The sequence below is a fragment of the Mauremys mutica genome, chromosome 5, assembly GCF_020497125.1.
Source record: "Mauremys mutica isolate MM-2020 ecotype Southern chromosome 5, ASM2049712v1, whole genome shotgun sequence".
NCBI classification, from domain to species: Eukaryota; Metazoa; Chordata; order Testudines; family Geoemydidae; genus Mauremys; species Mauremys mutica.
The window spans coordinates 29,642,754-29,664,266 of NC_059076.1; the positions used below are offsets into that span (position 1 = coordinate 29,642,754).

At 44.6% G+C, this 21,513-nt stretch overlaps 1 protein-coding gene across 6 annotated transcripts in view; it reads right to left on the reverse strand.

The window, feature by feature from the left end:
- Positions 1-1,644: 1,644 nt before the first annotated feature.
- The window catches only part of UNC5C (unc-5 netrin receptor C), a 357,995-nt gene continuing 338,126 nt past the window's right edge, over positions 1,645-21,513 (reverse strand). For all 6 annotated transcript variants that reach the window (XM_045017250.1, XM_045017252.1, XM_045017247.1 and 3 more), the window contains 4 exons: positions 16,936-17,085; positions 15,527-15,691; positions 3,589-3,767; positions 1,645-3,064 (listed from right to left, as the gene is read on the reverse strand). In XM_045017250.1, the coding sequence (XP_044873185.1) occupies positions 2,899-3,064; positions 3,589-3,767; positions 15,527-15,691; positions 16,936-17,085 (660 nt within the window). In that variant the 3' untranslated portion in view covers positions 1,645-2,898. The remainder of the gene's footprint in view (positions 3,065-3,588; positions 3,768-15,526; positions 15,692-16,935; positions 17,086-21,513) is intronic.

Here is a 21,513-nt window from a genome sequence, read left to right on the forward strand (position 1 = left end):
CTTCCCTAAAGAGGGAGACATTTTTTGAAGGCCACAGTGAGGCTGGGTTAGGAAGGCATATTGGAGACAAGAAGGGAGTATTGGGGAAGAGGAAATGGTGAGACTGAGCCAAAACCCACTCAAGTCTATGAAAAGACTTCCATTGACTTCCATGGGGTTTAGATTAGGCCCAAAAACAACAGGATTATAAGGCTGCATATGAAAAGGACAATCACGTTGAAGCGCGTCAGAGAGTCCTCCACACTAAAACGCAGGCAGATTCTGAAGGTAAGAACCTGTGCACACCAGCCCTATGAGTCCATAGCTGTGTTTCACCACTTGTGAGTTGCTGGCAAACTGCTCTCCACCCACGGAATGGTTTTGTGAACACTGTCGATGACACTGAGCTGAAGCTAAAAAGCTTATGGAAATGTCAAAATGGGGAAAAGGTCAGATGAAATTCGCCTTCCATTCTGACATTTCCACAGTTACATTTAAAAATGCAGACTTTAAAACCTGAGGAGAAAAAAAAATCCCATAGAAGAATACAGAGTGAGAGAATAAAATAATTAGGGGCTGGCTCAATGGCATGGGTGTGAATGCTTTCTTAGCATTGGAAGTGAAAGGAAAGGTTAGGAAGAAATCTTGAAATGATATGCCCTGCATTATACAAAAGAGTCACTCCTCCCACTAATCACAAAGCAAAACAAGTCTGCAAAGAGATGGCAACTGGAAAAACAACAGTTAGCTTTACTTGCGTAACTCCCCACATCAGCTGTTTGCGCACATCAAAATGGCCAAGAGGGACATGGGATGAAAACAAACGAGCACCTTCTACAACAGCGGAAATGAGTTCCAGCCGTAACTGCTGAGACAACTTTGAAGAGTATTTATAGCGTGTGGAAATAGCGAGGAGAAAGCTCTGCTGTAGAGCAGAATTCAACACTTATTCTACACTGCCCTGTGGGGTGGAACTCTCATGGTCTCCAGTGACACTTCCCTGCATGGAGGCAGAGCAGCAGCAATGGATCACACACAGCAGAATTTGCCCATAGAATAAAATGGAGCAGCCTCCCCGTTCCATAACTGTCCTCCACTATCACACACCTTTGATTAAAATCGAAGGGACTGATTTTCAGTGGGGATGGGCACCCACAATCCCAAGGAAAGTAAATGAGAGTGGTGGCTGCTCAAGACCTGTTTTTAAAAAAAATAAATCAGAGCTTAAGGTCTTTATTTTCCAGAATACACACGCATGGTTTTCACACTCATTGCCTGATGTGTCACATGAATATCCACGTCAGGCATTCACGAGAAGTACCTACATACTGTTGCTACACGTGCTTCTGAAAATTAAGGGCTATGTGTGGTTGGTTTGGGAGGGTGTATTCACAGCATTGGCATTGGGCAGCCCCGGCTTCCAGAATAACAATGGGATGTTTGCTCCTCGAATCATTAGTAAATAGGGGGTGTTGCAGTAGCCAGGGGCGGCTCTAGGTATTTTGCCGCCCCAAGCACGGCAGGCAGGCTGCCTTCGTCGGCTTGCCTGCGGGAGGTTCCCGGTCCCGGGGATTCGGCGGCACGCCTGTGGGAGGTCCACCGAAGCCGCGGGACCAGCGGACCCTCCGCAGGCATGCCGCTGAAGGCAATCTGCCTGCCGCTCTCGCGGCGACCGGCAGAGCGCTGCCCGTGGCTTGCCGCCCCAGGCACGCGCTTGGTGTGCTGGTGCCTGGAGCTGCTCCGGCAGTAGCTCACATGGTGTGGTAGTTGGCACTCACTGAACTAGATCCTCTGCTGGTTTAAATCATTGACTTCAATTTACACCAGTGGAGGATCTGGTCCAGTGTATGCTAACCATGTGAGCATGCCCTGCTCGCAACCCGAGGCCTTGGAGGGTGAGCACAAAGGCTGGAGAAGGGGAGGGAGAGTGGCATTTGAAGGGAAGTGTGTTAGAAGAACCCATGCAGCTCCAGAAGGGAGAGAACAGGTTCTGCTTTCACTTGAATGATACATGCTATTGCTGACAAATTAGAAATTAAAATAAAATAATAATAATCCTTGCACTAGATACTTAGCAGTAAATAATCATTACAGCAAAATCTGTTTGCAGGGTTATTTCCCTCCACCCAACCCACACTCCAAATTGCATCTATCTCACACACACACACACTTTCTTTAAGAAGGGAGTGGGTTATATTGTGAGTTGAAAATGAATCCCTATCGTCCCTACAATCTTACAGCTATTTTTCACAATGAACCCGTGGAATTCCCTTGGGGGAGGCAGGGAGAGAGACATGCATTCCTGCTTAGCACCCAGATTATCTGCTTTCCAGATGCACACATTTCAAAACACCGGTCTTACAACCAGATCTAAGAAACAGAACAATGATGGGAGGATTATTTTGAGACACTTGATGCACGGATTTGTAGCCAAAGTCTGAATTTCACTGGAAATTGATCATCTGAAATAGCCACAACCAACTGTCCACAGCTTTGTCTAGAATGGCTTTAAACAAAAATATAAAGAGCCCTGGACAGTCTCCTTACCCCTGTCCGGTATTTGATGTAAACAACGTCCATAGAAACTGGGATTGTTAAGAAAGTTTATCCATACATCTGGATAGCAATAAAAAGCGTTTCCTAGGAAACTGTAAAATCCTGTACCAAGCAGTGTACAGCCAAGCTGAGGGGAACGTTAGGTTGATTTATATTTTCAAGGTACAACTTTGCATGATTTCTTTTAGATCCTGTCATAATGTACAAGGAGAACATATGTGAAAGTCAGGGCTATTTTTTCCTTCTCTGAAATGTCTTTTGTGAAACTCATTGGTCTGGGTATTCATTTTGTTTCTTATTCATAGCTCACAGGGCAATACCACTACCCTAGTTCCATTCCTTCTTTTTCATTCCAAGGTTGCATCAATATTTTCCTTCTGCCGCCAAAGAAACAACTGTCTCGTGTCTTCCCATTTCTTCAAGGACTGCTGCCAGCGTGCTCAGGTTGCCATCAGGAAAATTCTGGGCTTCCCAAAGATCTAGGATCACGCCAGTAGGACTCGATTTTGTAGCAAAATAATTTAGGTACCTGCAACAGAACAAAGGGAAATGGTCTTGTAAGACTGGCTGCCTCTGTCAATGCTGATTCAAACTATCCACAAACCACACCCAGTGTGTACACTCTGCATGAGCATTCACTGTGACTAGTCTGTAGGTCTTTGTACTGCACTTGTGCACTGAAACCTTCTGCACCAGATCTTCAGCTGGTGCAAATCAGAGTTGCACCCCTGGCTTAAATAGACCTGGGCTGATTTAGACTAGCTGATAGGGATCTGCCCTACCTTTTAACAGCTGGCATTGTCCTCTTGCCTATATGGTTCATCCAAGCCTTGCTATTTTGTGGGCAATTTCTCTGTAAAAGTGCTCTTTGAGAAACTCCTCTCACACTGAAGTCAATGGCAAATAGCCCACTGATTTCACTGGGACCAGAGCTGGGCCCTTAACAAGGACAACAGTGAGTAGCTCACTGCCTGCACACACACCGGTCTATAACAACAGCCCTTATGTATTCACTCAGCCACGTTGTTGAGTTCACACTGGCAACACACCCACCTGTCCAATTTCAGTTTGTGGGCCAGCATCCTCCAGTCATGGCCCCTGGTCTGTGGTGCATCAAGGCTGCTGCAGAGCTTTTGTCTGATGGGCAGGGGGATACTGAAAGCGCTTGGTCCCACTATGGTGGTGATGGTACTTGCTGAATCCAGGAGAGGATAATCAATGCCAGTAGGTTCCTAAGTTTTGCAGAAAGGGGAGGGGATGGAAATAAAGCAGTGTTGTTACTGAACACAAAAGCAATCACCAAGCACAAAGGCAGAATCCTGTTGCTCGCGTTAGTGGAGGATCAGCCTCATGCTAATCAAGTTGTATATGTGCTTGATGCCAGTCAGCTGAAAGGAACAGAAATATGTATAGCTAACTTTCACAGGCAGCAGCTTTATCACCACTCCAGGTTGGTCTAGGTGAAAACCTTGGGCCCAGCTTGATCACTTAATGTGGAGAAACACCAAGCTCTTTCTTAGGGCAAAATGCTACCCCTAGAGCTTTTCAGCAGCTCTCAGTGACTTCTGTGTGTGGGAAACTCTCCCTGATGTGGGGAGCAAGGAATATTGGAGATGAATTTTGTGGGGAAGAGCATTTGGAGTCAGGTGACAGAAAAAGCATTAAGGGGCCTATGTTTTCCATCCGTGTCAATGAAAATATGGAAGCATTTACCCCCCAAAGATGCCTGGGACTTGGGGGGAAGGGTATTTTTGATGCACCATTCCCGCTTCGGCGTGGGGCCAGCCCTGGTGTGCTAGTACCAAGAGGTAGGGCAGCCCCCGTTGGGTAGTAAGGAGGAGACATCTCTCTCTATATTCTCCTCCTCCTCACACACATGGAGAGACGCAGACACAGAACAAAGGCAGCTTGGTGGATATGCTGCTATTATCTCTCAGCCAGCACCTGTGCTCTGGGAGTCTTTTGATGGGGGACAAACCGTGGAGAGAGAGTTGATGCCGCTCCAGGCATTAGCTGATCCCTCATTTTTATGTGGACCTCAGTCTGCACTACGATGTGGAACGTGCTGTTCCCCTGCTCCTGCTGCAACCCCACTCCCCGGCTCTCTCTTTTACACAAAGCCATGGGCTAACAAGCAACAGAGGCTTTACACAGAGGAGGAAGCATCCTGGCAGTCACCTTTCTCCTATATATACCCCTTGTGGGTTTCTTTGAAGTTCTACTACCTTCTATGTTGTCATCTGGCTGGCAGGAATAGAGGGAATGGAGCCACCTCAGCCTATTACTTTACACCAAGTGGCACATATTTGACATACATAACTGAACAATCTATGAATGACAAGTGGTGGGTGCTTCGGGGCAGGGACCTCGACCATCTCCTTGTCTGAAAAGTGTCTTAGCATGTATTGGGTATAGAGCAGGGGTGGGCACACTTTTTGGCCCGAGGGTCACATTGGGGTTGTGAAACAGTATGGACAGCCTGGTAGGGAAGGCTGTGCCTCCCCAAACAGCCTGGCCCCTGCCTCCTATCTGCCCCCTCCCACTTCCCACCTCCCGACTGCCCCTCTCAGAGCCCCTATCTAACCCCCCCGCTCCCTCTCCCCTGACTGCCCCTACCCCTATCCATAGCCCTGCCCCCTGACAGGCCCCCCGGGACTCTCATGCCTATCAACCCCCCCATTCCACGTCCCCTGACCGCCCCCCCCAGAACCTCCACCCCATCCAACTGCTCCCTGACCGCCCCCTAGGGTCCCCCCCATCCAATCGCCCCCTGTCCCCTGACTGCCCCTACCCTTATCCACACCCCTGTCCCCTGACAGGCCCCCTGGGACTCGCATGACTATCGAACCCTTCCCCATCTCCTGACCACCACCCCTCAGAACCTCCGCCCCATCCACCTGCTCCCTGACCGCTCCCTGGGACCCCCCGCCCCTAACCGCCCCCCCGGGACTCCACCCTCTATCCAACTGCCCCCTGCTCCCTGAGAGTCCCCAGAATTCCCTCCCCTTATCCAATCACCCCGCTCCCTGCCACCTTACTATGCCGCTCAGAGCAGCAGGACTGGCTGACTGGGAAGCCTGGGAGGTGGGCGGGTGCAAGCTGCACAGCCTGGCAGGAGCGGTGGGCCAGAGTGCTCCCCGCGTGGCTGCGGGGGAGGCGGGACAGCAGGGGAGGGACCGGGGGCTAGCCTCCCTGGCCCAGAGCTCAGGGGCCGGGCAGGATGGTCCCGCAGGCTGGATGTGGCCCGTGGGCTGTAGTTTGCCCACCTCTGTTCTAGGATCTTATCTAAACAAGTCTTGAGACTAAATTTTGGTTGCTGATGTCCCATGAGATCTGAGATTCTTTGTCTGATAACACCTCAAGAACATCCATTCTAGAAGTGTTCTGGCCTGTCTGCTTCCAGGCCCAGTCACAACCCAGATGGGCAGGATGCATAAGTGAAAAAGGAGGAAGGGAAAAAATGAACCAGACATTTTCAGCCATGCAGGAAAACTCAGCTAGGATCAGATTTTTTTTTTTATAATCCCAGTGAGATCACCCTTTTAGAATATGTTCCCTTTAAGAATCCTTCTTAAACAGGAGGCATAGGCTCTACCTAAACCAAAATGGTTATGGCACACATAATTAAAATGTATTTTTTAAATGAAATGGCTGTGGGAAAGCCAACAGGTGAGGAGGAGTGCACGGTTCGGGCAGAGATGTTTCTTAGGGATGAATTTATTCAAGGGGAGGGGACTCTATAGCCTAGTAAAGAGGATAGGAAAGAAGTTGGTAAAGTACAGATAGGAGTTATTGACGAACAATCAAATGTAAGAGTCCCTTTAAATACAACACACGAAGGCAAGCAACTGAATATTGACAAAATGTACAGGTGCTTACATGCAAAAGCTAGAAGTCTAACTGCTAAGATGGGTGAACTAGAGAGTCTCACATCAACTAAGGATATTGATATAATAGGAATTATGGAAACTTGTTGGAATGGCGATAATCAGTGGAACATGGTAATACCAGGGTATGAAATATATAGAAATGAAAGGGCAGGATGCGCTGGTGAGGGAGTGGCACTACATGTAAAAGACGGCATAGATAAGCATAAATAAGGTAAAAATCTTAAATGAAACAAACTGTACCATAGAATCTGTATATGGGAAGAAACTCCATGCTCGAACAATAAGAGTATAGTAGTAGGAATATACTACTGACCACCTGTTCAGGATGGTGACAGTGATTGTGAAATGCTCAGGGAGATTAGAGAGCCTACAAAAGCAGAAAGCACAATAATAATGGGGGATTTCAACTATCCTCATATTGACTGGGGTATGTGTCACCTGAGGACATGATGCAGAAATACAATGTCTAGGCACCATAAATGACTGCTTCTTGGAGCAACTAGTCCTGGAACTCACAAGGGGAGAAGCAATTCTTCATTTAGTCCTAACTGAAGCACAGAATCTGATCCAAGAGGTAGCTTAACCCCTCGGTAATAGTAACCATAATATAATTAAATGTAACATCCTTGTAGGGGGGATAATACTCAAAAAAATCAACATGGTAACTTCAAAAAGGAGAACTGCATAAAAATGAGGAGGCTTCTTAGACAAAAATTAAAAGGAGCTGTGTCACAAAGGTTAAATGCCTGCAAGCAGCATGGGGACTATTTAAAAACACCATAATAGAAGCTCTGGCTACATGTATACCCTGAATCAGAAAAGATAATGAGATGACCAAAAGAATGTCACCATGGTTAAGCAGAGACAAAAAAGCATCCATTAAACTTTGGAAGCTAAAACTTAGTGAGGCTAATTAATAGGAAGGAGCACAAACTCTGGCAGGTTAAGTGAAACGTATAATTAGGCAGGCCAAGAGAGAGTTCGAGAAGCAACTTGCTAAAGATGCAAAAACTAACAGTAAGAATTTTTTAAAGAACATTAGAAGCAGGAAGCCTGCCAAACAGGCAATGGGGTGACTAGAGGACAAAGATGATATAGGAGCACTCAAGGAAGATAAGGCCATTGCTGAAAAACTAAATGAATTCTTTGCATCAGTCTTCACTGCAGAGGATGTGGGGAAGATTCCCACACCTGAGTCATTCTTTTTAGGTCATAAATCTGAGGAACTGTCCCAGATTGAGGTGTCTCCGGAGAAGGTTTGGAACAATTTAATACATTAAACTGTCATAAGTCATAAGGATCTCTGTGTGGCTCAAAAGCTTGTCTCTCTCACCAATAGAAGTAGGGCTAATAAAAGATTACCTCAGCCACCTTTTCTCACCAGGACCAGATGGTATTCATTCAAGAGTTTTGAAGGAGCTCAAATACGAAACCATAGTATGAAATAAACTTCTGTACCAGATGACTGGAAGGTAGCTAATGTAATGCCAATTTTTAAAAAGCCCTCTAGAGGGGATCCTGGTAATTACAAGCTGGTGAGTCTAACTTCAGTACCAGGCAACTTGGTAGAAACTATAGTAAAGAACAGAATTACCAGACACATAGGTGAACACTATTTGTTGGGAAAGAGTCAACATGCCTTTTTGTAAATAGAAGTTTTGCCTCACCAATCTATTAGAATTCTCTGATGGTATCAACAAGCATATGAATAAGGGTGATCCAGTCAATATAGTGTACCGGGATTTTCAGAAAGCCTTTGGCAAAGTCCCTCACTACTAAGGTCCTAAGGAAAACAAATAGTTATGAGATAAGAGGGAAGGTCCTCTCATGGATCAGTAACTAGTTAAAAGATAGGAACCCAGGGGTAGGAATAAATGGTCAGTTTTTACAATGGAGAGAAACTGCAGAGTTCCCCAAGGATCTGTACTGGGACCAGTGCTGTTCAACATATTAATTAATGATCTGGAAAAGAGATCAGTGAAGTTGCAAAGTTTGCAGATGAAACAATCTTGAATAATTTTGTAAAGTCCAAAGCTGACTGTGATCTCCCTATCCTGGGTGGCTGGGCAACAAATGTCAGATGAAATTCAACATTGATAAGTGGATAGTAATGCCCAGTGGAAAAAAAATAATCCCAACTATGCTTATATAGTGATGGGTTCTAAATTAGGAGGTACCACTCAAGAAAGAGATTTTGAAGTAATCGTGGATAGTTCTCTGAAAACTTCAGCTCAGTGCTCAGCAGTGGTCAAAAAGGCTAACACAATGTTAGGAACAATTAGCAATGGATAGAAAATAAGACAGCAAATATAAAAAATATAAATCCATGGTGTGCCCTACCTTGAATACTGGCTGAGTTATGCCCCGCCACAAAAAGTATATAGTGAAACTGGAAAAGTTCCGAGAAGAGCAACTAAGTTGATCAAGGGTATGGAACAGCTTCCATACAAGGAGAGACTAAAAAGATTAGGGCTTTTAAGCTTAAAAAAGAGACGATTAAGGGGGGATATTACAGAGGTCTATAACATCATGAATGATGTGGAAAAAGCAATGAGAGAAGTGTTATTTACCCTTTCCCACAATACACAAATCAGGGTTCACCCAATAAAATTAGTAGGCAGCGGGGTTAATACAAACAAGAGGAAGTACTCTTTCAAACAATGCACAGTTAACCTGTGGAATTCATTGCCATGGGATGTTGTGATGGCCAAAAGTAGAACTGGGTTCAAAAATAACTAGATAAGTTCATGGAGGATAGATCCATCAATGACTGTAAACCAAGATGGTCAGGGATGTTACCCCATGCTCGGGATGCCCCTAAACCTCTGAGTGCTGGAACATGGGGTGTTCTGTACATTCCCCCTGAAGCTCTGGTACTGGCCAGTGGTGGAGACAGTGTAATCGGCTAGATGAAGCACTGGTTTGACTCAGTATGGCCATTCTTATGTTCTTATATTCTTATGTTGAGGGTTCCCCTGAGATTTTCGGGTATGAGGTTATTCATTAAGTGATCTCAGCAGGCCAGATCATAGAAGGTGCTGAGTGCCCTCAACTACTTCTACAAACAACAGTAACTGAAGGTGATTGGCACCATGGAAGCATGAGAGAAATTTCCCTAGAGTGTGTTGAAGGTTGAGGTGATGGCAGCTGTCTTTCACGGAAGGGAATGCATAGGGGATAGCACAAGATATTTAAAGTGTGCTGGGGAAACCATGCAGGCTCGCTAAAAACCAAACCAAAATCAGTCTGTAGCAACAGGCAATCTGCTAACAGAACAGCAACATTGAGGGCTTGGCTACACTTACAAATTTGCAGCGCTGCAGCAGGGTGTGAAAACACACCCTCTCCAGCGCTGCAAATTGCGGCGCTGCAAAGCGCCAGTGTGGTCAAAGCCCCAGCGCTGTCCGTTATTCCCCACAGGGAGGTGGAGTACGGACAGCGCTGGGAGAGCTTTCTCCCAGCGCTGGTGCTTTGACTACACTTAGCGCTTCAAAGCGCTGCCGTGGCAGCGCTACTGCGGCAGCGCTTTGAAGTGCTAAGTGTAGCCACAGCCTTAGCTCCTGCAATGTGCTTTTCATCTGTAGCTATCAAAGCACATTACAGAGAAAGGAAAATATAAACAATCCCCATTTTACAGATGGGGAAATTGATATAAAGTGGCTTGCCTAAGGTCATTCAGAAAGTGAGTGGCAGAGATGGGGACAGAATCCAGGTGTCTTCTGTGACCACTAAACTGAAAAGAGACACAGCTCCAAATAAAACTGTGCATGGATAAGACCCAAGCCTCTCAGCTGAGTAATGGGTACTTTCAGAAAGACCAAATATGTACCAAATACCAAATGGGAAGTTTATAAAAAGTACAAAAAACCCCGCAAATTGACATTTAATGTAGATGAAGGCAATAAAAAGCATCAATACATGATCTAACTTACATCTGCAGCAGCACAAGGGAAGTGATTCCAATAATCACTTTAGCTGATTGGAAAGGAAAAGCAAATGTTACCTATGAAGTACTAAAGCCATAACAAAAATCTACTTTAAATGCCAATTTCTTTAGTTTTCTACTAATTAAAGTGTTGCTCTGTATAATTAGCTACAGGAGATGCCCCACAAACACAACTGAGAACAGTCTCAAAACTTTACAATGCCTGGCGCAAGCTGCCATCACACAGCATCCAGGAAATCTCATTAGCCTGCACCTCACACTTTAGCAGCAACCGGTCAAGGTTTTAGGTTTCCATAGTATACATTGGGAATAGCAGGTGTCAATGTTGTGAGCTCGATTCTTGGGCTTTGGGTGGAATTATTCTGTATTTCCCTTGTCTCCATTCCCCTATCTACTCCTTTTAGTGTCTAGTCCATTCCACCCATGCTTTTTGAAAATGTTCCATAATGACTTTTTATGCTAGACATTGAAATACATAGCTGGAGAATTATTCTCACACTAATGTGCACAAAGAACTACTGACTATGGTCTCTCTAATCACATACCAAACTACAGTGCTTGGTGTGTGTGAGCAAAAGGCCTGTGTCAATAATAAATTCGACAACATTGACGCTGTTGGAGGTATTAACCCTGTAATAGAGGCTGGTATCCTGGAATATGGAAGACACAGAATACAGGTTCTTCAGGGCAGTGGTGACTGGGAGCATCACAGAGGTGGCACTTTCCCTCTCCATCTCCAGGCCAAAGCATACAATGGACAGAGCTCTCAGGGCACTCTGAAAGTTTGGGTGTGGCTCTGTCATTGGCTGCTTTGTGAAATTTAGGAATATTGCAGGGTTCGTAAAGATTTCTGCACAAGGGCCTGTTTCTTTGTGGGGAATTGGGGTCTTCTAGAATTAAGGACTGGGCAAAGACTGAAAACTCTCTCATATTTACATATATTATCATGCGTATTCCAGTAGCCCCATCTGAGATCAGATTCCATTGGGGAAAGTTTCTGTACAGAAACTCCCTGGCCTGAAGAGTTTACAATATAAGCAAACACATACAAAGGGTGAGAGAAAGATGCATTATAATCCCTACTTTAAAGGTAGGAAACTTGAGGCACAGAGAGATTAAGAGATGTACCTAAGGCCACACAGGGAGTCTGTGGCAGAGCCAGGAATTTGACTTAGATTTCATGTCTCCCAGTTCACAGTCCTAACCACACAAGGCCATTATTCTTCTCTTAGCTGTAGACAACTACACAGACACACTCTCTAGCTTCATCCCAGGACTTTTGTACTATAATCTAGCAGGTTAAGAGCCATCCTATGCGTAAGAGGCCACATGCTCCTTGCCATCAAAACTAGCACAGCAATAAAAGCTAATTTATGTGGTGAAAGAATCCTGCATGTTAGCTCTTAGCACTAACCACCCCTTCCACGGTGGATGTGGGAATGTCACCATGCACCAACCACGATGAGCAATTCTCATGATCCGTAGCCTCGCTAATGAGTGCTATTCTCTCCCTGCATTAATCCCTGATGGACGGAATCACAGCACAAGACAATAGTGTTCTTTCTGTTCCCTTTGAAACTATTACCAGATCCTATTACATATAAGCAGCAGAAGATAATTATAGTGTGTACTTGAGTTTCATTAAAGCTACTACCAATTCTTTCACTTCTCTGCTAGGTTAAATCAGAGATTACCTCAACGCAGCACTTATACAGTAATTGTTTATGATAGTAGTTTTACCATCTGTCTTTAATGTTATGTTGTCCCCAGTTGAATATACAACTTTACACCCAATAACCAAGCAGATGTTATGGGTAATGGTGCACATTTTCAAGGCCCTGCAGAATAAGTAATTTTCGGCTGTCATCTCACAGCCCTTCCGAAAGTCACCCACAAGAACTCACTTTCCATGATTTCACAGTTCAGAGTTTGCCCACTTTCTCTTCTCAGCCAGAATAATGGTTACATTTGAGTAGCTGCATTAACTATGTAGTAATGATGCCTACTCCACTGTAGCTGTGCCTGGCTGATCTTGACCCTTTGACCGATTCCTTTATAGGGATTTATAATAAGGAACATAAAAGGGAGAATAATTCAGGAAGAGGATGGCAGGGGAGGGAGGGTGTTAAGTTTTAAAAATGAATGTAGCGATTGATAAAAGGTGTCAGCTTGTCAAGCCATGGAGATTGAAGTCCTCCGTCTATCCAGAGAGCATGTACAGCACAGGAAGGTTCAATGCAAACTTCCTGCAAATACCTTGCCCAGTCCTTAAAAGTGGAAAGAAGTACCTTAGGGGTGACAGGATAGTTCATTCTTCATGCCTTGCAGTCCTTGCCAGCTAGGATGCAATTAGTGCCTTGGAGGGTGGGGGGTTTCATTCTGTTTATCTCTCTGATCTAATGATACTTTTGGAGTGCCAATGACCATACTATCTAAGGCACCCTTCATTAGGAACTGGGGGTGAAGGCTACCAACATTTTCACATATGTCAGCAGCCCATTGATGACAACAATGACTTTTTGGGTCACTACCAACCGGGTGTGACTCTCAGCTGCTGACTTGCAGATAAATGCCTCTCTATTTTCCTTACCAACGCTCACAACTATCTCATTTACACGGATTTAGTTATTTATCTATCTAAACTATCAGCTGCTTGTGGAGAAACCTCACTGACATTTCTCCCGTCCATCATATCCGGAAGGATCATACTGCAGCAGAACCATGAAATAAATCAATTTTTTTATCCTGGAGAAACTGACAGAAAGTCTTTATGTGGCAGCCATACTATTTGAAGAATCATTTCTCCACAAAGGGGGGATTTTAACTTCCTTTTCATTTATTTCTATTCCCGATCCACCATCCTTTTCATCAGCCGGCATATGTGCAATCCAAACTGAAGGCAGTCATCAAAGGGACAGACTCCCACCCTTGCCAAATTCTGCTTCTTCTGTTGTTGTTGGAGCTGTACAGTTATTGAACTCTGCAGACCTGCTGGGCCTGGAAAGTGAAAACGCCATCCAAAGCCAGCAGGGGTGAAACTGTGTGGCTCAGAGATATGGCTGTGGATTGGAAAGTGCCAGTGGTTGCTATGGTATCGTGACATTCCTTATTAATGTCAGTGGGGCCTTTAACTAAAGATGCTTGTAAGTCAAAGGGCTCATGAAACTCTGGGAGGAAATGGTGACCGCACTGTAGCAGGCCAAGCTTATTTCTCTATAGAAGAGGACTATCCTTGACTATGAGCCGGGGAACAAGACATAACCAGTCTGTCATTTCATACTGCGTAGGAGACAAAGGACACAGGAGGAAGATGGCATTTGTTTTGGTGATTATAGTAGGTTTCCTCACCCCTTTCTGGTATCTGAGCCTGGGCTCTCCTTTGTCAGACTTGCTCTACTTGTAAAGGTCAGACCATGAGGAGATGTTGACATTTCACCAACTTCAGCATGGTGCAACCACTTTTTTACTTATGTCCCTATTATTGCCACATGTGCTTGACTCCTAGACAAATGATATCATTGCTCTCAGTTTCATCATGATGTTGTGATTTCCTGATGTAAATCTCTCAAGGTTTCCACACTGACTCATACGTCGTCATTTTCTGATGTTACACCATTCAAGTTATTTCTGATGTTGCTTCATTCAAGTGTCCCAGGCACTTAGCTGGTATGACACGAGACAAGCTTGTTAAAATCCAGATGGATAGCAATTCTCCTCCTTTGTGGGACTCCCATCAGAGGGCTCTGTGGCTCACATGGCTCGGTGTGTGCTCCCACCTTGCTCACAGATGCTGCCAATGGCTCTTTGTGAAGCAGTGGCTGGTTAGAGCGGTAGAATTTGCCCTTATCCTCAACCTCAAAGAATCACTTACCACTAACTTTTATTGTCCTCAAGCACTAAAGTCCTTCAAGTCCTAAGGTCACCAAAAAAAAGGGACCATAGCAATGTGCCACTACCAAACTCCTGTGTCATCTCCAACACTTTTCCCCCTGTGGTATTAATTTTGGGACACAACAAAGCAAAAGACCCAGCCCGTCATGCTCTTTTCCCTAGGCTGATGCACTCATCCACTCTCAAATCTATGGATTATCTTCCCTACTGCTGCTCCTGGAGATATTTCTCTTCTGTACCTTCTACATTTCTCCATTCCTCTAGTGACCAAAAGAGTCTGATTTTACATAACAGTCATGGCACATATCTGCAAAGTGAGATGTAAGGCTCATCTATTTCCTCAGGCTTTTGCTTTTGTGTGTGATGACGGAGACTTGTTTTAGAGGACCCTGAAAATTGGCACTGGTTTGGTAAATGGTGTATACTGGTTTTTAAAGAACATGTGTGTGCGCTCAGGGCACATCTGATCGGTGTAATTTAGACATCTATAAATAACTAAATACAGTTAAATATAAAAGAGGACTGGTGCCTTTCAGGAGAATGAGTCGTTAGGTTCTGCTAGCCATTCCCCTTTCATTGAAATACATTTCTACTTTTAGTTAGCCTCAGCAGTTTTATGCAGTACGCCAAGCTGCTGGAACTTGGCAGGAATAAAGACTGAAGGGAAAGCCTGTTGCATATCTAATGTCTTATGCTTCCTATTTCACAGCAGTTATTGTCAGTGCTCAGAGTGAACTGGTTCATATCAATCCAGCACACTTCTCCTTCATGAGTACTTGGTGCTTCGAGAACTATGGACGTAGGAAGACGTGACCATCCTATGTTTTATAATGTAAAAGAGGGTGTGCTGAAGAAACAGACCCCCCGTGTGCACAGGGGAAATAAGAAGCTCCAGGGAGGAAAGGGAGAGACACCAGGAACACACCTACCATTCCTCCCTTGTCCGTTTTGAAGGAAGGATGCTTCCTTCCAGAGGAGGGAGTAGAGAAAAGCCAACTGGGCAGCCAGGTGGCGCATGAGGAAAGAGTGAAGAAGGCAGTTGTATCCACACCTGCTATCTAGCATCCATGAGAAGGGAAAGTACCTACAGCAGTTATGAGAGAGGCTGGAAAGCCTGGTACCTCTCAGCCACCAGGAGGAAGGAGAGAATTAATGGGCATGGGAAACAAGCATAGGGAGTGTGGTCAGGTTAAGGGATGTTTGCTGGGAAAGTACTGCCATTTTCCCCCCACACCAGTCAGCGTGAAATGGCCGGGCCCTTTACCTCTGACACCGTACAGTTGAGTTGGAAGATCTGTCCTTCTCCTTCGACCTGCCGTACACAGAGTTTACAAACCAGCTCCAGCGTGCTCAGGCTGAACCTTTCCAGGGTGAAGGTACAATGTAGATTTCTCTGACACCCACTCCAGATGTGGTAAAAGGGAATTTCCTGCAGGAGGAAAATTAAGGAAAAATTTGAACTGATCCTGGGCATCTACAGTCTTAATGTATCTCAGCAAATTCTCCGCTCATCTCCCAAAAGGCTCTGGAATGAATATGGCAAATGGGGTCATGAGTGTTGTGAGGAGATACTGTGCGGCCTCTCTGAAGAAGACTTGGCTCTGCTCTTCAGGATGGTGGTCCCCGGTCTAGCGTCCCATGAAAAGCATTCACTGCACTGGAGACTAGCAACTGAACCGTGCAGTGGAAACAGAATAAAAATAAGCAAATCCTCCCCTTTCCCCTCAGTGATGAGAAACCTTCACAAGCTCTGCTGTTCTCTCACACACATTACAAAGGTGGGTGTGTTTGTTTTCCTGCTTCCTTAAGACTGAACCTGCTGCTTGAGTACAAAGGGCCTGGGTCCTCTAAAATGCTCAGTGCAGCCCACACCTCTCAATACTGGGCCCTAGTGGCCAGTGCTGGAAACAGGCTGAAGGGTGCATGTATTCTGGCTGATAGTAACCCCATGCACTAACCCTTGATTCTAAGACTATGCTTACACTACAGCTTATGTCGGCATAACTTGTGTCGCTCAGGGGGGTGAATAAGTCAACGTAAGTTACATCGACAGAAGCATCGGCGTGGACAGCGCTGTCAGCGGAACAGCTTCTCCCGCCGACATAGCTACTCCTGCTTGTGGGGGCTGGAGGAGTTAAGCCAATGGAAGAGCCCTCTCCCGTTTGCTTAAAGTGGCTACATTAGACGGCTTACAGCAGCGCAGCTGCATCGGTGCATCTGCCCCACTGTAAACTCTCTAGTGTAGCTGAGCCCTAAGTCCTGTCCTCTCAGCACTGCCAGAAGCATTTTCCTGCCAGAAGCAGATTTTCTGATTGTCCTGATCCATCTCTCTCTCCCAGTGCATTGTTAAAAGGGAATTTTGATTTTCATTCCAAATTAAACAAACCATGGCCTGTTATGTGGACTGGCACTAATGAGGATGGTGAAAAGAAACCAAGCCCTTTACTCCTCTCCACTGCTCAAAGAAATTGAAAATACACACGGTGTGTAACAGAGGGGAGAGAGCTGGTTATGGGCAACAGCCTCAAGACCTTCAGAGTACAGGAGCCTGAACAGTCACTGTATCTCATTTTTAAAAGAGCACTGCACAACTGTGTGTTGCTACGTATCTTTAAGCCCTTCTATGCTGACCCATGCGATTTAGCCATCCTCCAGGCATTCTGTCCTTTTTACCTGGTATTTAGCCAGCAATTTGCTCTTCCAGAGAGAATGGGCAATGTCATGAATGGACAGACGGAGGTTGTGGGTGCTTCCTTTAAAATGCAGAGCCTTTGGTTCTTCCAGTAACTGTCCTCCCATCTGCCTCTCCAGCTGTAGAACTTCCTAAGATTCAGTAAGAACGATAGAAAGTGGTCAGCTTGTGATCAAAGAGACATTATATACAAATGTGCCATGAAAGGACATGCTATACTTCTGCTCCCTGAAGATCAACTGCAGCGGACGAGGTAATCTGTATAACAGGGAGGACATACACACACACATTGTAAGGTAAACACACATCTATTACAGGAAAGACATTTGTATGAAGGAGTCTGAGAATAATCACACACATCACTCTTACGGCTTTACATCACACTTCTAGTGCAAGAACACAAATACAGCCTGTATTATCCAGGAGAACTGCACACACCTATATTTCCTTTTAGGAAATACATGACATGACAGGCTGGGTCCCACGTTCGGCTTGCTTAATTGCTTGAGAGTGTCTAGGTCAAAGCCCCAGCACACAGGCAATGGTTGCATATTGATAAAGCATCACCCTGGACACTGGACACCCTGAGGGCACTTAATAGCAGCTTTAATGTGTTGCCTTCAAGAGCTCCTACCCATGAAGATGTGGTCCCATCAATATACAACTGGTGATTGGCACCAACCAATCAGATTATCTCTGTGAATCAGAATATGCAACAGAAATAAGAAACCTGTTTGTCACAGGGCTATTATTACCTACTGAAAAAATGCAAAACAGTAGAGAGAACATTGTGATAGAGAGGTGTGTATCTAAGCGTGAAAGCGCAGTGGTTCAGAGAGCGACTGGAACAGTGACTGATCAATAGTTGATGAGAGATGGGGGAGAAAGGCTTTTGCTCTGATACACAAATTAATAATATGCCTATGAGTAATGACACTTCCAGTGAATACTAGGCCTCCTCCCCATCTCTGCATGCTATCCACAATGACATATAGGCCAGCCACTGGCAATGTATATGAAAGACGAAAGCACAAATGCACATATGCTGCTTTTGTACATAAACCCAGCCAGAGACACGATCGCCACACATGCACTAGCTTTGACATAAACACAAAATGCGTCATGCACACACAGGTGCACACTGAGCACCACACACCAAGAAGAAATCAGGGGCTTTTGAAACCAAGAAGAGAAAGTAAAAGATGGGGTAATTGAAGTTGCTTCCACTTCAGCTGTGAGGCATAATAAGCCGATGTTGATCACATTCAGTATCTAGTTAGCATAATAGAGAAAGCTGATGTCCCCAACAAACCTACCACCTGACAAATTCTAAAGCTAAAATGATGTTTGTTTATCAGCTATTAGAAGAAAAGAAACATAATTAGAAACCTTTTAGATTAAGGTTGTGCCAATCAATCAGTTCCAGCTTCTTTCCACTGTGCCCTAATTACCTCATCTAGATGTCTAAAGAGCAATCGATAGTAATTATCTGATTACTATAGATCTTCATTATGTTCAAATTATCTCTCTGGGATGTCTAAAAGAAGATTCATGGTATTTTGTGCAGTAATTGTACCTACCAACGTCTCAAGCATACATATTGGCACATATGGTTAAACAACAGACACCGAGAAGGCCTGTGTGTGAATAACAGCTTTGACTACACTCATCTACTTTCTCCAACGCTGGAGTTGGGGCTTCAGTGGGAGCTGCCAGCGCTCAGTATTGCTAGTGAGAAAAGAAGACGCTGTGGATTTGGGTATCTAAGTTTAGGCATACAAGCTTGGAAAGATTGGTCTTTCTCCCTGTTGGCATTTATGGGAATGGAAGAAACCCACTGTAAACCTCTGCTGAAAGAAGCTGAGGCTCAAATTCAGGCTAAATCAAAGACACTGAGAATGGGGAGAAGAAGGGATACGCAGTTCATCTCCTGCCTTTCAGCAGTCCGGCACAGAAATGTTGTGTGGCCTTAGGACCTTATCTGTACTATCTTTACACCATGTATTGCTTACTTGCCTCTTTGGCTGTTTGTTCTACACAGGTATGACCTAGGAGAAGAAACCCTCAGCCTGTGCCTTTCCATCTTTAGTTCCAAATCCTGGCCATTAAGTCTGCCTTTTCCGATAGATAAGAACAGGCTCCCACCTTATTGCTCTCAATGCCCACTGGCAAAGGAGTCCTATCATGCAATAGCAACTCCTATGCAATTCCTGACAAACTCACTACACCTAACAGATTGCTGTCTTAGTATTTATCTATAAAGAAAGTTGTATAAGATGTCAAATGAAAGCTTATCTGATACTGGCCATCATAAATATTGTGAGATATATGATGCATGGGGTTATTCAAGAAGTTGTAGGTATGTACCAAAATTATGTATAAACTACGTAAGCAGGCAGGATAGATAAACGGGTTTTCCCCAGACAAAGGAATGTTGATTTGCCCATCTGCCTAGGTCTCCAATGTCAATCAAGCACTGTGCAGGTCAACACAAACCAAGCTTCATTTGCATATTGAGCAACAGGAAAAGCAAGTTAACAGGAGAACAAGAAAGACATATGGCATCAGCACACTGAAGAACAAACAGTGGTGGAGAAGACCTTTGTCTGGAGGGTACCTTTCAAGGGGATATATTTCAAAGGTTTTCTGGTCTATGAGGCGAAGGAAAAGGAATGCTGTGGTGGTCCATCATTGAGGGAGCAAAAAGGATAACCCTTTTTGTATCCATGAAAGCTGGATCCTTTTAGTATCCATAAAAGCTAGAGATGCTGGGAGGTTACTTTAGTTGAGAAACTGAACTTAGACAAAGATTTTAGCCTGCTAAAGTTAAGTTTAGTCTCCTAGAAGCATATTATACTTTTGTTTTATTTGTAACCATATCTATCCTAGTACTCTTAGGACTTGACTCCCTATCTTTGTTAATAAACTTCTCTTTGTTTATCTCCAGCAAGTGTCTCTTTTGCTAATGCAGAGGGGTAACAAGGTCAATCCATAATTCTAGGTGCCTGGGAAAGTGTCTCTCACCTCCTTGTATAAGCACCTTGATGTAATAAGATATGAACTTATACCCTCTTAGGTGTCTTCCTGTTGGGGTTGAATAAAATAGATCTTTGCTCAGCAATGGCCCTAATTCAGTATCCTCATGCCGACCATGTAAGCAAGATATGAGCTACCAATATTTTGAAGCTGCCTTCTAATTAAAGCCACAGCAGGAAGAACTTACATTTAATAATAGTTTGTGGCTTCAAAAAGACGTATAATTCTCCTTTCTCCATGAGACAGGACGTATGTGCATGAATCCAAATAACCAATAGAAAGTAACATGAATAATATGCTACTGGAAACCCAAATATCACACTGGGGAAGAAGGTAAAAGAAGTTTGGCATGCCTGTTAAATTGTGATCTGCTTCATCGATACAGTGTGGTAGCTGTCTTGTGGACCAGTCTCTTCCGTAATTGTCATATTGAGAAAAGAAGCTCAGCAGAGTGACAGCAGCCGTTGAAATGGATAGACAGGAGTAAAGCAGTGATTCTCAAGCATTTTCATACTGTGACCCCATATTACAACCAAAACGTTTCAGATCTCCCCTCACATCGAATCATAAAGAAAGGGACAATGGTTGTGATCCCCCCCCCCAAAACCTGTTTGCAATTCCCTTGGGGGTCACAACCTTCAGGGTGGGGACTTGTGGAGTGAAGGAAACTCTCCTATGGTTCAACATTAAAGCAGGAGTCAGCAATTCTGCTTCACAAACAGAAGGAAAAGAAACAAGCAAATTTCACAATAACCAAGCCATTATTTGTGACAAGTCATTAGACTCCCCAGACTGCTCAGGCAGTTTTGGGAGAGAGAGCTTACTCTGCATGATTAGAGGGGAAAGCTGTTGGATAAATACAGCACTGTGCTTTCTAGAGCAACTGCTCATCGTCCCTTAGTAATTGTTGGGATGGATACTGTACGTGTCAGATTTCTTATTTCTAAATAATAATAGAATGTATTTGGCCGACTATTAAAATAAATACATAACCCCCTAAAAAGGCTCCCCAAACCTCAGACATTCCAATGTGAAAACATTTCCTGTATCCATCAGCATAGAGCTGTTGGTCTATTGACACGTTCCTGGCTCCCACCAAAACTGCAAGGGGAAACTGCCTCCACTCTGCTTCTCACCCCCTCCCCCCCGCCCACCTACTCCTCTTTAACAGGGGTGCTGGAATAATTCTTAGAGTGGGGGTACTGATTATAGAAACCATAGAAACCATGTATTTGGTATTTGTTATTACTACTTCAAGCCAGGGGGTGTGGCAGCACCAGTAGTTCCAGCACCACTGCTCTTCAATGTTACTAAATTCAGCTTTGCGGACTGCAGATTCAGCAACCTCTCCTCTGGGATGTGAGGAATTCCAATCCATGTCTCACCTGCCACTTCTCTGATCTACCCCCGTCCCAAATCACTATTATCCCAGACATCCTTCAAATCTCTGTCAAAGTCCTGAGCAGCCCTTGTTCCTACTCTCCAACTTTCCACCCAAACCCTCAAGATCCCCTGAAACAACC